The sequence below is a fragment of the Carassius gibelio genome, chromosome A7, assembly GCF_023724105.1.
Source record: "Carassius gibelio isolate Cgi1373 ecotype wild population from Czech Republic chromosome A7, carGib1.2-hapl.c, whole genome shotgun sequence".
NCBI lineage: Eukaryota > Metazoa > Chordata > Actinopteri > Cypriniformes > Cyprinidae > Carassius > Carassius gibelio.
The window spans coordinates 2,576,537-2,590,499 of NC_068377.1; the positions used below are offsets into that span (position 1 = coordinate 2,576,537).

Genomic DNA, 13,963 nt, shown 5'->3' on the forward strand with positions numbered 1-13,963 from the left:
CAAGAATGCAGAAGAGCTGAAGGCCACTATCAGATCAACCTGGTCTCTCATAACACCTGAGCAGTGCCACAGACTGATCGACTCCATGCCACGCTGCATTGCTGGAGTAATTCAGGCAAAAGTAGCACAGACTATATACTGAGTGCTATACATGCTCATACTTTTCATGTTCATATTCATTTTCTAAAAATCCTTTCTTTGTATCGGTTGTCAGTTATAATCATCAAATTTAAAAGAAATAAACATCTGAAATATAACAGTCTGTTTGTAATGAATGAATATAATATACAAGTTTCACTTTTTGAATAGAAGTAGTGAAATAAATCAACTTTTTGATGATATTCTAATTATATGACCAGCACCTGTATTATTCATCTAAAATTTGACTAATTGTCACGGTTCGTGAATGCACCGTCTCCAGCTGTAGTCATGTTACGTCATGTTGATTGTTTCATGTGGGTGTGGTCGCTGATCTCTGATCAGCGGCAGGTGCGGCTAGTTCCCACAGACTATTTAACACCCTGTCTTTCGTTTCCTGTTTGTCTGATCGTTGTTTGTAGATCCTGGTGTTGATGTCGTGTTCGTGTTGTTCCTGCCTTGCCTTGTCGCCGTTCTGTTCGGATCCTGTCGTCACGCTTGGAATACACTCACCACTGTTGGATTGTCACCGCTGTCATCATCGTTCTACGCACCCCACGTCTCAACTCACCAGTCTGTGCTGCCACCGTGGTTCCTGCGTTACTCTCCGACCTTTCATCATCACCATACTCTTAATAAACTTACTCGTACTTGCATTTGTCTCCTGTCCTCCATTAGCGCCGTTACAGAACGATCAGACCATCATGGAGGCAGCGAGTACTCAAGCTTCATCTCTGGAAGAATTTCTCAGCGCCAGTGTTCGGAGGATGGACTCCCAGGAGAGGACTCTTAACGACACTGGTCGCGCGGTCCAAGCCTTGGTGACGCAGGTGTCCGAGCTCACCCAGCAGTTCCATCTTCTTCGAGCGCCCACTGCGCCACCCACACCGCCCGCTCTCCCGGTACCACCAGTGACCACCTCCCAGCCGGAACCGCGCCTTCCTATCCCGGAAGCATACTCGGGTGAGCCCAACTTTTGTAGAGCATTTTTAACCCGCTGTGATATGCATTTTGCCCTGCAACCCAGGACATTCGCCAACGAGAGGGCGAAAGTGGCTTTTGTGCTCACCTTACTCTCTGGGAGGGCGGCACTATGGGGGACGGCGGTGTGGGAGAACCAGGACCCATGCTGCGACTCGTTCCTGGCGCTCTCCGAGGAGATGAGGCGGGTCTTCGATCGGGCCGTCGCAGGACGGGAGGCGGCCAGGAGGCTGGCGGAGTTACGCCAGAGGGAGAGGTCCGTCTCAGACTTCTCCATCGAATTCAGAACCCTGGCGACGGAGTGCCATTGGAACGAGGAGGCGCAGTGGGACATGTTCCTGCATGGGCTGGCTGACCGCGTCCAGAGGGAGATCTACGCCCTGGATCTGCCCCCCTCTCTTAATGGACTCATTGAGCTAGCGTTACGGGTGGATGCCCGCCTCACTAGGATGGAGAGGAGGGGGCTGTTCAACACCACATCCAGGGGCCCGGCGGACGGGCGATTCAGCGGCGGAGACGTGGTCAGTCCCACCTACGATCACGAGCCCATGCAGGTAGGGCGAGCTCGGCTTTCCCGGGAGGAGAAGGAGAGGCGGAGATCCCTGGGCCTTTGCATGTACTGCGGGGGAGCCGGACATCAAGCCCAGACCTGTCCAGTAAAAGGCCAAGCCCGGTAGTACGCATGAGGCTACTATCGGGTGGGATCTCTGCCGAGAAGACCTCATCACCACCATCATCTATGCTCCTTCCGGTTAGACTGCGGTGGTCAGCACAGACACACCACTGTCAGGCACTACTGGACTCGGGGGCAGAAGGTAACTTTATGGATTGTCACCTTGCACACAAGCTCCACATTCCCCTCAAGACCCTGCCGCACCACATCACGGTCCACGCCCTCACTGGACAGCAACTCCCCACTATCTCTCACTGCACTGAGGAGATCACACTCATCACCTCTGGTAACCACTCCGAAACTATCTCATTTCACATCCTTGACTCTCCCCTGGCACCCATTGTCCTCGGGCACCCTTGGCTCCTTCTCCATAACCCCAAAGTAGACTGGTCCTCTAATTCCATTTTTTCTTGGTCTCGAAAGTGTCATGAGTCTTGTTTAGTGTCTGCTTGTCCGTCTGTGTCTGTGTCTGTGTTACAGGAGGAGGCGGTGGATTTATCTAACGTGCCCGCTGAGTACCTCCACCTGAAGGAAGTGTTCAGTAAGTCTCAAGCTGCTTCTCTTCCTCCGCATCGTCCTTACGACTGTGCCATAGAGTTATTGTCAGGTAAGTCTCCGCCTAAAGGCAAACTTTATTCACTTTCTGTGCCAGAGAGGGAGGCTATGGAGAAATATATTTCTGATTCTCTAGCTTCCAAATTCATCCGCCCTTCCTCTTCTCCTGCGGGGGCGGGGTTCTTTTTTGTGGGAAAGAAGGACGGATCACTGCGACCTTGTATTGATTACCGAGAGCTGAACAACATCACGGTAAAGAATACTTATCCTTTGCCGTTGATGTCTTCAGCCTTCGAGAGGTTGCAGGGAGCGTCTATTTTCACAAAACTGGACTTACGCAATGCGTATCATTTGGTTCGGATCAGGGAGGGGGATGAATGGAAGACCGCGTTTAACACCCCCAGAGGGCACTTTGAATATTTGGTCATGCCCTTCGGGCTCTCCAACTCCCCAGGGGTCTTCCAGGCACTCGTCAACGACGTGCTGCGAGATATGATTGATCAGTTCATTTATGTCTACCTGGACGACATATTGATTTTTTCTTCTTCTCTCCAGGAACATGTGCAGCACGTCCGACGAGTGCTTCAGAGGTTGCTAGAGAATGGGCTTTTTGTCAAGGCGGAGAAATGCGAGTTTCATGCACAGTCTATTCCATTTTTGGGGTTTATCGTGTCGACTGAGGGAATACGCATGGATCCCGAGAAGGTTAGGGCTGTGGTAGAATGGCCAAGTCCAGATTCCCGTAAGGCCCTACAGAGGTTTCTGGGGTTCGCTAACTTCTACCGGCGTTTCATTCGCAACTTCAGCCAACTAGCCGCGCCTCTGACCGCCTTGACCTCCGCCAGGACTGCTTTCAGGTGGTCAAACACAGCGGAAGCTGCGTTTGCGAAACTGAAGAGCCGTTTCATTTCAGCTCCAATTCTCATTACCCCTGACGCCACACGGCAGTTCATGGTGGAGGTCGATGCGTCAGAGGTGGGGGTAGGAGCGGTGTTATCCCAACGTTCTCCCTTAGACGACAAGGTCCACCCTTGCGCGTATTTTTCTTATCGTTTATCTCCTGCAGAAAGTAATTACGATATTGGTAACAGAGAATTGTTGGCAGTTAAGATGGCATTGGAGGAATGGCGACACTGGTTAGAAGGATCGGGGGTTCCTTTTATAGTATGGACTGACCACAAGAACTTAGAGTACATTAGCACCGCCAAAAGGTTGAACTCCAGGCAGGCTCGATGGGCACTTTTTTTCGGTCGTTTTGATTTTACTATTTCGTACCGCCCGGGTTCCAAAAATATCAAACCCGATTCCTTGTCTCGTATTTTTGACCATTCCGAACGCCCGTCCACTCCCGAGTGTATTTTTCCTGAGACATTAGTGGTCTCCACTCTCACATGGGAGATCGAGTCGAAGGTCAGAACGGCCTTAGAAGGGGTAACGCCTCCGCCCGGGTGCCCACCGAACCGCTTATTTGTGCCGGAGGGATTAAGGTCCAACGTTATCCAGTGGGGACATTGCTCTAATGTGGCTTGCCATCCAGGGGTTAACCGTACTAGATTTTTAGTCAAGCAACGATTCTGGTGGCCACTTATGGCTCGCGACATTCACGATTTTGTTTTGGCTTGCTCGGTATGTGCCACTGGTAAGGCTTCCAATCGGTCCCCGGATGGGTTACTCCAACCGCTGCCGGTACCTTCGAGACCCTGGTCCCATATCGCTCTAGATTTTATTACCGCCCTCCCGCCCTCCCAGGGCAACACGGTTGTTTTAACCGTGGTGGACCGGTTCTCGAAGGCCGCCCATTTTATTCCTTTGGCCAAGTTGCCCTCAGCCAAGGAGACAGCGTTGACCGTCATAGACCACGTCTTTCGTTTACATGGCCTCCCGATAGACGTGGTTTCTGACAGAGGACCCCAATTTGTGTCTAAATTTTGGCGAGAATTCTGTAAATTACTAGGAGCGACTGTAAGTCTGTCCTCAGGGTTTCACCCCCAGAGCAATGGCCAGACCGAGAGAGCCAACCAAGATTTGGAAAGGGTGTTGCGATGTTTGGTCTCCAAGAATCCTTCCTCCTGGAGCCAACAATTGTCTATGGTGGAGTACGCCCACAATACCTTACCAGTATCGGCTACGGGCCTATCTCCTTTTGAGTGTAGTGTAGGGTGCCAGCCACCAATTTTTCCCAGTATTGAATCCGAGGTTGCGGTCCCCTCCGTTCACGCCTTCGTCCAGAGGTGCCACCGCACTTGGACCAGAGCCCGCGAGACTCTACTCCAAGTGGGGGCGCGCACCAAGGCCAAAGCCGATCGCCACCGGTCTAGGCCTCCCGTATACGTCGTGGGTCAAAAGGTGTGGCTTTCTACTAAGAACATTCCTCTCCGTTCCGTTTCTAATAAACTGGCTCCCAAATTTATCGGCCCGTTTACTGTCACCAAGATCATTAGTCCGGTGACAGTCCGCCTCAAACTCCCTCCGACGTACAGGAGAATTCACCCCGCCTTTCATGTATCCAAAATAAAGCCTGTATTTCATTCTCCCATTAATCCGCCTACCCCGGTCCCTCCCCCGCCGCGTCTCGTAGATGGGGAGACCACTTATTTGGTTAATCGTATTCTGGACTCTAGAAGGAGGGGACGCGGTTTTCAGTACTTGGTGGACTGGGAGGGTTACGGTCCGGAGGAGAGAAGTTGGGTACCTGCTAGGGACATCCTGGATCATTCCCTTATCGATGATTACAATCGACAGGTAAGAGATTCTGGGGACGCCAGGAGGCGTTCTTAGGAGGAGGGGTACTGTCACGGTTCGTGAATGCACCGTCTCCAGCTGTAGTCATGTTACGTCATGTTGATTGTTTCATGTGGGTGTGGTCGCTGATCTCTGATCAGCGGCAGGTGCGGCTAGTTCCCACAGACTATTTAACACCCTGTCTTTCGTTTCCTGTTTGTCTGATCGTTGTTTGTAGATCCTGGTGTTGATGTCGTGTTCGTGTTGTTCCTGCCTTGCCTTGTCGCCGTTCTGTTCGGATCCTGTCGTCACGCTTGGAATACACTCACCACTGTTGGATTGTCACCGCTGTCATCATCGTTCTACGCACCCCACGTCTCAACTCACCAGTCTGTGCTGCCACCGTGGTTCCTGCGTTACTCTCCGACCTTTCATCATCACCATACTCTTAATAAACTTACTCGTACTTGCATTTGTCTCCTGTCCTCCATTAGCGCCGTTACACTAATTAAATGAAATTCTGCATTATGTGGTAAATTTACATGTTATGCCTGGATTCTGCTATTTCATCCTCATTGTCCACATTGCAGAAATCATAGGAACCTATAGTTAGTCAAATGTCTAAAGTGGACTATAAATAATAGTCTTTATATAATAATTTCTTTTGAGTTTATAATGATTTTTAAAACTATAGCGTTATCATGGTTATCATCCTTAATACAGTATTAATCAATAGCATCCAATCGATTTGCTTGAATTTACAAAGTTTTAAACCTTTTATATTTGAATCACTTTATGCATTTTTGTGAGAAAATCTATGGAATTATATTAGCCATATTATCCAAAACCTTTCTCTCTCTCTCTCTCTCTCTCTCTCTCTCTCTCTCTCTCTCTCTATATATATATATATATATATATATATATATATATATTAAAACAACACATTTACACACACAGGGCTGTGATTCTGTGGAAAAGTGCACAAGTTCTGCGGGCGTAGATTCAGTGTGGGTCAAATCAAATTCCCAGATCTCGCGACCTGTCTAATCATGGTGTGTGTCTCATTTTTTGGGTGTGTTTCCAAAAAATGCTTGGAGAAAAATCATTCGGGCATAAATGGTGGTGGTGTGACTGAGGGACCGTTCATTCATCACCTATTCATCTGAGTTACCCAACCAGTCACACAAACATACAAACACACACGGTCCAGAATGATTATTCCAAGGAATGTTTATTCGGACAGCAAATCCCAACCTAACACCAGCCGGCTCGGCTCCGTACCTGAATATGGCGCACGGTGAATATGACGGGGTCAGACAGGTAGACTTTGTTACTGTCTTTGTTGATGGCTGCCGTTATAATGGGAGAGTTGACGATGACAGAGTAGTTTGTGTTCAACGTCTCGCTGCTGAACTTCATGCTGGCGTTTTCAGTGGACAGATATGAACCCAGATGCTTGTACAGGACGAACGCCATCCGGATCTCCCCTGAAAGACAGACCGACAGAAAGGGAGCGGCTGTTAGCTTCTTTATGAATTCATTCAGCATCATTATGATGACAAAGGTCACTGGTTTCAGTTTACTCAGAAGTATTCGCTGCTCAACAGAAGCTGAAACAATCCTCACATTAGAGGAAATGAAATAAATCAGTCAATCATATTAACATACAAGAGAGCGGAGGCTTGGGGAAAAATGCCATAAAAATTAAGAAAAACCCCTCCAAATCTGAGATACAGTAGCAAAAATATGCCATTGTATGAGCTTGTTTTTAATATTTATAACGTCATGCATGTGAGAGTACAGTTTTTTTCCCAAATATCAGCATGACTGCATTCTATCATAAAAATGTTCTTTAAAAAGAAAATGTGTGTCTTTTTATTTATGTAATTGTAGTGTAAATGCATTCATTGCATCTCTGAGCTGCATCAACAACAACAAAAAAGTTAAGTTTAGGATTTTTTGTTTTTGAATGAAGACAAGCTGAAATGCTGCTCAAAAAACATTTCATCTTGAAGCAGCAAAACAATCGTTGTGTTAAACAATAACTGTGAGGATTTTTTGAATGAATAGAGAGATTACTTTGATCAATTTAAAGCATCCTTGCAGAATATAAGTATCAATTTCTTTAATTGTTTTATTTATAAAAGATGAAGCATACTGTACGCACAATGTTAGAAAACCTTAACCCTATTAAAAGGTAAAAAAAAAAAAACACGTTAGCGATCGGAGGGGAGTTAGTTTGGGAGATCAGCCCCCTGCTAAAGCCTTTTAAAAGCCAAAGCGACAGAATCACAAAGCAAAGCATGTTCAGTCTGCTGTTGGACATGTCCTGATGGGGCGTACCAGGGTTCATCCGCACGTTTCTTTAGCGTTCCTCAAAATTCTTCATTAGCACATCATAGAGAGCGAGAAGACACTGTCTCAAGCTGATCGAAGCCCTTTTTCAGATTATATTAGAGGAAAAGAGCAATGAAGTGAAATAATTTGGGCTTTGATTAGATGGGATTCGGTAGATCACGTAATGCATACATAATATCCATAATGCTTTGTTCCTCTCAGCAGCATTTACTGAGGGGCACAGAGGATTCGAGAGAGCAAAGAGAAAAAAGGGAGGAAAGAAAATAACCGCAGAGTCGATTTGATTCAGCTTTATTGAAAGGTCATTAGCGCTTTACTGCCTCCTTCGACAGAGCCACAGTTCTGCTTGTTATATTTGCTTTTCGTGAAAAAGAAATGAACCAACCCTGCCTCCCCACCGCGTCCCCGCCGCGTCTGGATCACGGACTCACAAGAAGACAAAACTATATTTTTGGTGGCAGGTAGAAACCTTCTGACGAAGGAAACCAGCGTATAAAATAGGAATAAATGTGGATGATCTTCACTGTTAGTCCATAAAATCAAGAGTTTAAGAGTAAGGTGGTGCCATTCGTTTATTACTGTTATTTTACAGATTATTATCACCAATCTATGTTTATAGTTTTTGTTAATATTTTGAGTTCGATTTTATTTGTATATATAGATAATGTTCATTATCCATGGCCTCATAACCCCGTGTCTGCCGGCGTGTGGTGTCTGTACCGTTTCTGCCGTGTTGTTTGAGGGTGTTTGCTGACAGGTGGATGGCGTTCCCTTGTCCTCCCGTCTGTGGAAACTTCAGATCGGGAAGATTTCCGTCTGTGCTCATCCTCGCCACCTCCAGCTCTGAACAATGACAGACACACAAACACCGTTAGGCCCGAATAACACTATACTCGATGCATGGAAAGTCATGACTGTGGTGATAACACACCTCAGAGTTTATGACAGTATAATGAAAGTAAATATAACCTGAACAAAAAAACAGATTTTCAACAAATTTCAAAGTTCATACAAGCATTATCTGTCAAGAATAAAAATTATGTTAATCACTGAAAATCTTGGCTGACATGTCTTTTTGGTGTTCATGAAAATGGCGGTAATGTCCAATTCATGAACAGATTCATCATGGATCACTAATCAAACTGATGCAGTTCTCAAGGTCTCAGGTTCTGATGAGTTACAGATGCTTCATCTGATGATGGACCATCTAGTTCTTTAAAACTCATCTCAGTTGTTCCCATAGTAACAGGTCTCTAAGGTCAGACTTACTGGAAACAGGTTTATGTGATGTAAATAGGACTGAATTGGAGCTATTTCAGTGGAGGTGACACCTGAAGTCTTACAAGAGCACCCTGTTGCTTTCTGTTCACACTGGACACATTTATACTTCTTATACTTTTTCTCTTCCAGAACCATAAGAACAACTTTGAGAACGTACATTTTAAAATGCAACGATGCACGACATCGAGCTTGCGTTGAAGTGTTTGCGTCAAATACTTGTGTAGAATCTGCAATTTAAAAAAATTCAGACGGAGAATGAAACTCCCGCTGTGCTGTTTGAACATATCAAAGCATCTCGCGCTGTCTGAGATTTCCACAGTGATTCAGCGCCACTCTCTAATCAGAGGATGAATGCATCAGCGCCAGGCCTGACGCCTGATTCTGGAGCATTCATAAACATGCTTTCAGAGGAGCTGAAATCAAGTCAGCTGCAAAATTCCCTAGCATTTACACAAACACTTATCAAACCAAAATTAGCATTGAAAGTCCCAAAGGAGACTCATTCAGCAGCAGGGGCCTGCAGGTATTCGCCGCCGACAGGACAAAGGAGAGCGATAAAGAGCGGTGGGCAGAACCAGACGACTATAGCTTGCAGGAAATACGCTTTCCTTCTTCCAGCTTCGCTGTGAAAAGCTTAAGACTGCAAACAGCAGGCCGAGACGCTGTTGTGCCTCAAGAGAAATCAAAAGCCGGTTTAAACAACACGTTGATCGGCTAAAATCTGCTCGCCAGATTAGGAGCGTGAGGACAAACACACTCTCCATCAAACAGAGAGAAATCTAAACACAAAGGCATGGCGTTTTATAAAAGCACATTATAATAAACCGAAGAAGGAGGATAACAACCACTTCAGGGTAAGTTGGCAAAAGATGAGCATCCATCCTCACACACAAACAGGCTTTATTTCCCCGAACGACTGTGTCATCAACACTATCATCAGATGGCAACGCCGCTAATCTTCTCTCCGTTCTCCACATGCTGCGATGTTGGCCTTAAAGGGATAGTTTGCACAAAGATGATAATGCGAACCTGTATGACTGTCATTCTTCTGTGAAATACGAAAGGAGACAATCTGAGGAACATTCAGAGGGGTGTTGAGCTTCAAAATGAATCAAAAAACTAAAATGTTCAGTTTAATCCAGAGCAGATGAATGTGAATCATTGCTGGTTGTTTGGAAATGAAATGTCCGGTGAGTGGCACTGTAAGGTCAGTACTCTGTTATGTATGAAAATGAAATGCTACGTAAATAAGAGTTAACAAAAGCAAACGTGATAAAAACACATTTGTTGAAGCAACCCTGTGCTTGTTTCTACAAGTCGTTCAGCTCTTTTATTGTGTCTATTATTTCATGGGACTCGTATTTAACACATTGCATCTGAAATGCTGTACTAGGTGTGCTACTGAGCAAGTTTACTACATCAGAAAAGCCATATACCGTATTTTCCGGACTATAATTCACACTTTTTTTTCATAGTTTGGCTGGTCCTGTGACTTATAATCAGGTGCGACTTATTTATCAAAATTAATTTTTATCATGAACCGAGAGAAATGAACCAAGAGAAATGAACCGAGAGAAAAAATTACCTTCTACAGCCTTGAGAGGGCGCTTGATAGAGCGCCCTCTGGCGGCTGTAGACGGTAATGTTTTCTCTTGGTTCTTGGTTCTAAATAAATGTGACTTATAGTCCAGTGTGACTTATATATGTTTTTTTTCCTCATCATGACGTATTTTTGGACTGATGCGACTTATACTCATGTGCGACTTACAGTCAGAAAAATACGGTATATGGAGCTGGTTATGTGATACAGATCATGCACTATGATAAAAGTGTTTTGAGCTCATTACATAGTATTGTGCAAGGAAATGCTTGAAAATCCATCTTTATTAATCAATAATCTGCCCCTGTAATCATAATTTGTGTGCAAAGGATTAAAAATGGTTGTTTTACTTCCACTAGTGTCCATTTCAGCTGGAAACGGCAGTGAATTGTAATGAAAATTACTTAACTGTACACTTTTCTAAAGTTCATATTATTAGTGTATGGCTTAAAATAAAATAGCATTTTGTGTAATTAATTATGTACTTCAAAATTTCGTATCCATTCAAATGTCTAACTTGCAGTTTCTTTGTCATTTCTTTGTGAATTTCTGAGTGAAAACCTGTTTCTACATCGTATTTATGGACAAGAGCATTTCCTTGCGCGTTCCACGGAATAAAGAATATAACATGGGTTTGTAATGACACGAGAGTGTGTAAACTTTTCAATTCTGGCTGATCTATTCCTTTAAGTGAAGGCTGTATTTCGGACTCAGCGGCCCCGAGGGCCAAACAAACCGTCCAACGCTGCAAACTAACCCCATCAAACAGGGCCTGAAGGTCTGCTAAAGGTGTCACAGCCCGTAGATTGATCACCGTGCAGCACGGAGGATATAAAATAACCCTCATAAAAACTTTGTTGGAGGGACTCCCTCCCCCCGCGGAGACGAGCTCTGGATCCCTTAATATCAGGATAAATCGTATGCCAGACACGATAAATTCAGTTTTATTAATTCCCAAAATGCAACCATCTCCACAGAGAGACGGCAGACCTACATTCTGGAGCTTCCATGGCAGCCAGTCCACCTTAAATCCCCATCTTTAGGAAGAGGAGATGCATCGCTTTCATCCCAGAGGAACACACACACACACACACACACAGCCCGATCTCGGGAATGCTTGCATTCACACAATGATATTCACAAACAGATGCGGGCGGAACAGAATAACGTGGGCGTCCTCAAAACGTCTCGTCTGATTCCTCTGCGGGCTGAGAAACACATCGTAAACGACACTCAATTATCGCTCGGAGCACATGCTCACTCACCCTTTCGTTTAAAAACGCTTAATTATGCCTTCCAGTGAATACAATAACACGATTCACGGTCATAAAGGAGTCAAATGCGTGTGCTAATGGCGCTGATATGATGAAAGCGGGTTTATCGGTGTGTATCAGGGCCGCTCGGGGTTCATGGACGCCGCTGATATCCCATTTCTGGCAACACAATCAGAATCCAAAAACAAGGTCTGTTGTCAATGTTGTAACACCCTGGATGTGACCATTTGGAAAACGAGAAAGATTTCATATTCTTAGTTTTTACACAAACTGTAGAGGTGACAGCATTACTGATCAACCCTGCAAACCTCTAATTAGGGTTGAAAATAACAACATCATTAAAAAAAAGTTACTTTTTTTTTTCACAAATTACATTTTTTTTTTACAAAAATTCTATTTTTTTGAGAAATATAAATGCTTAAAATAATCAAGCAATTATTATTATTTTGCATTTTTGTAATGTATGAGACATATAAATTACTAAATATCAAGGTTTTTCTGTAAAAATGACAGTGATCAAGAGTTTTTATTTATTTATTTATTTTTGCGATTTTTGAAATATAAATGTATAATAAACTTATTAAGCATTTATTTTCTGTAATTTATGGAAAATACAAATGATGAAAATTATCAAGCAATTTTTTTCCCATAAAATACAGAAAATAAATGCTTAATAATTGTATTATATATTTATATTTCAAAAATTGCTAAAATAAAGAATAAATAAAAACTCTTCATCAATGATCAAGATTTTGTTCTGTAATTAAAATAATAATAATAATAATAATAATAACACAATAAAGCAAGTATATATATATATATATATATATATATATATATATATATATATATATATTTTTTTTTTTTTTTTATTTTTTTTTTTTATTTTTTTTTTTTTTTCTGTAATTTATGAAAAATATAAATTACTAAATTATCAAGCAATTTTTATTTTTTTATTTTTTTTTATTTATGGGAAATATAAATGACAGAATGGTCAAGCAAATATTCATTTTCTGTAATTCATGAGAAATATCAATGACAAAGTATCAAGCTATTTTTTTTCTCTGTCATTTTTGAGAAATAGAAATGACAGCGATTATGTTTTTTCTGTAATTAATGAAAAATATGAATATGTAGTAAATATTTATATTCTGTAATTTCAGGGGAATGTAAATGACAAAAAAAGTACATTATACTTCATAAGCTTTTAATGGCAAAATAATAAAGCATTTTTTTTTTCTATTGTAATTTGCAACTTGAGAAATATAAATGAGGAAAATAACAAGCATTTTTTTTTAGCGAAATACAAATGTAAAGCAGCTCATACAATCTATGGCTGACATTTTGTATTTTCTGAAGGTTAAGCACCTTATCTCTGACTCTTATCTGTGGGAAGAGAACTCACTCCAAACGATGATGAGAAGATAAATGTATGATTTCATGTCATCTGCAGTGTTGGACGCTAGCAACAGCGAGGTCAAGTGTTCGACTGATGATGAATGCACTGAAAGACTCACGGATGTTTTCGGTGTTTTCCTGCACCACGTCGGTCTTCAGCAGGTTGTCTGCGAGCACGAAGGCGCCCTGTTCAACGGTGTCCAGCAGCGTGGTGGCAGCACGCAGCTGATCTGCGCTCGACAGCTCCATCCATGCCGTTCTCGCCTGCGGCTGCAGCAGGTTATTCACCGTCTCCACCATCGCCTGCCGCAGAAAACAGCATCAGCATTCAGACACAGCCAGCACAAAACCTGCTCACAACCTTACAACAACTACTGACAGAAGCATGCAGAGATCTTCAGATCGGTGCATGACGGATGAATCAGGAGTCACCACACAGACTGAGAATGAGACACAATGACAGGAACTGGTCAAAAGAACCTCCACTATCACACAACCACATCCAAAACACCGGTGATGACATGACAGATGATCACAACACACACAGTGATCAAGCAAATTCCTGTAATATAGGAGAAATATAAATGACAAAATAATCAAGAAAACATCTTTCTTTAATTTATGAGAAATATAAATGACAAAATGATGAAGAAAACATTTTTTTTTTTTTGTGATTTTGGAAAACATAAATTACAATGATGAAGTAAATGTTCTGTATTTTATCTGACAAAAATAAATAAAAAATAAAAAATAAATAAATAACAATGATCATGATTTTTTTTTTTATGAGAAATATAAATGATAATGATCAAAAAATATTTTCCCCCTGTAACTTAAATGGTAAAATGGTAAAATGATCAAGCGAGTTTTTATTTTATTTTATTTTAAGAAATGAATGACAATGAGCAAGAAAAAATTGCTTCTTCTTTTTTTTTCTTTTTTTTGTGAGGAATAAGTATAACATTATCAAACAAATATGTTTTT

At 42.7% G+C, this 13,963-nt stretch overlaps 1 protein-coding gene across 8 annotated transcripts in view; it reads right to left on the reverse strand.

Moving 5' to 3' along the window:
- Positions 1-13,963, reverse strand: part of LOC128016417 (adhesion G protein-coupled receptor L3) — a 251,076-nt gene that overhangs the window by 41,237 nt on the left and 195,876 nt on the right. For all 8 annotated transcript variants that reach the window (XM_052600902.1, XM_052600898.1, XM_052600897.1 and 5 more), the window contains 3 exons: positions 13,099-13,282; positions 8,147-8,269; positions 6,350-6,555 (listed from right to left, as the gene is read on the reverse strand). In XM_052600902.1, coding sequence (XP_052456862.1) covers positions 6,350-6,555; positions 8,147-8,269; positions 13,099-13,282 — 513 coding nt within the window. The remainder of the gene's footprint in view (positions 1-6,349; positions 6,556-8,146; positions 8,270-13,098; positions 13,283-13,963) is intronic.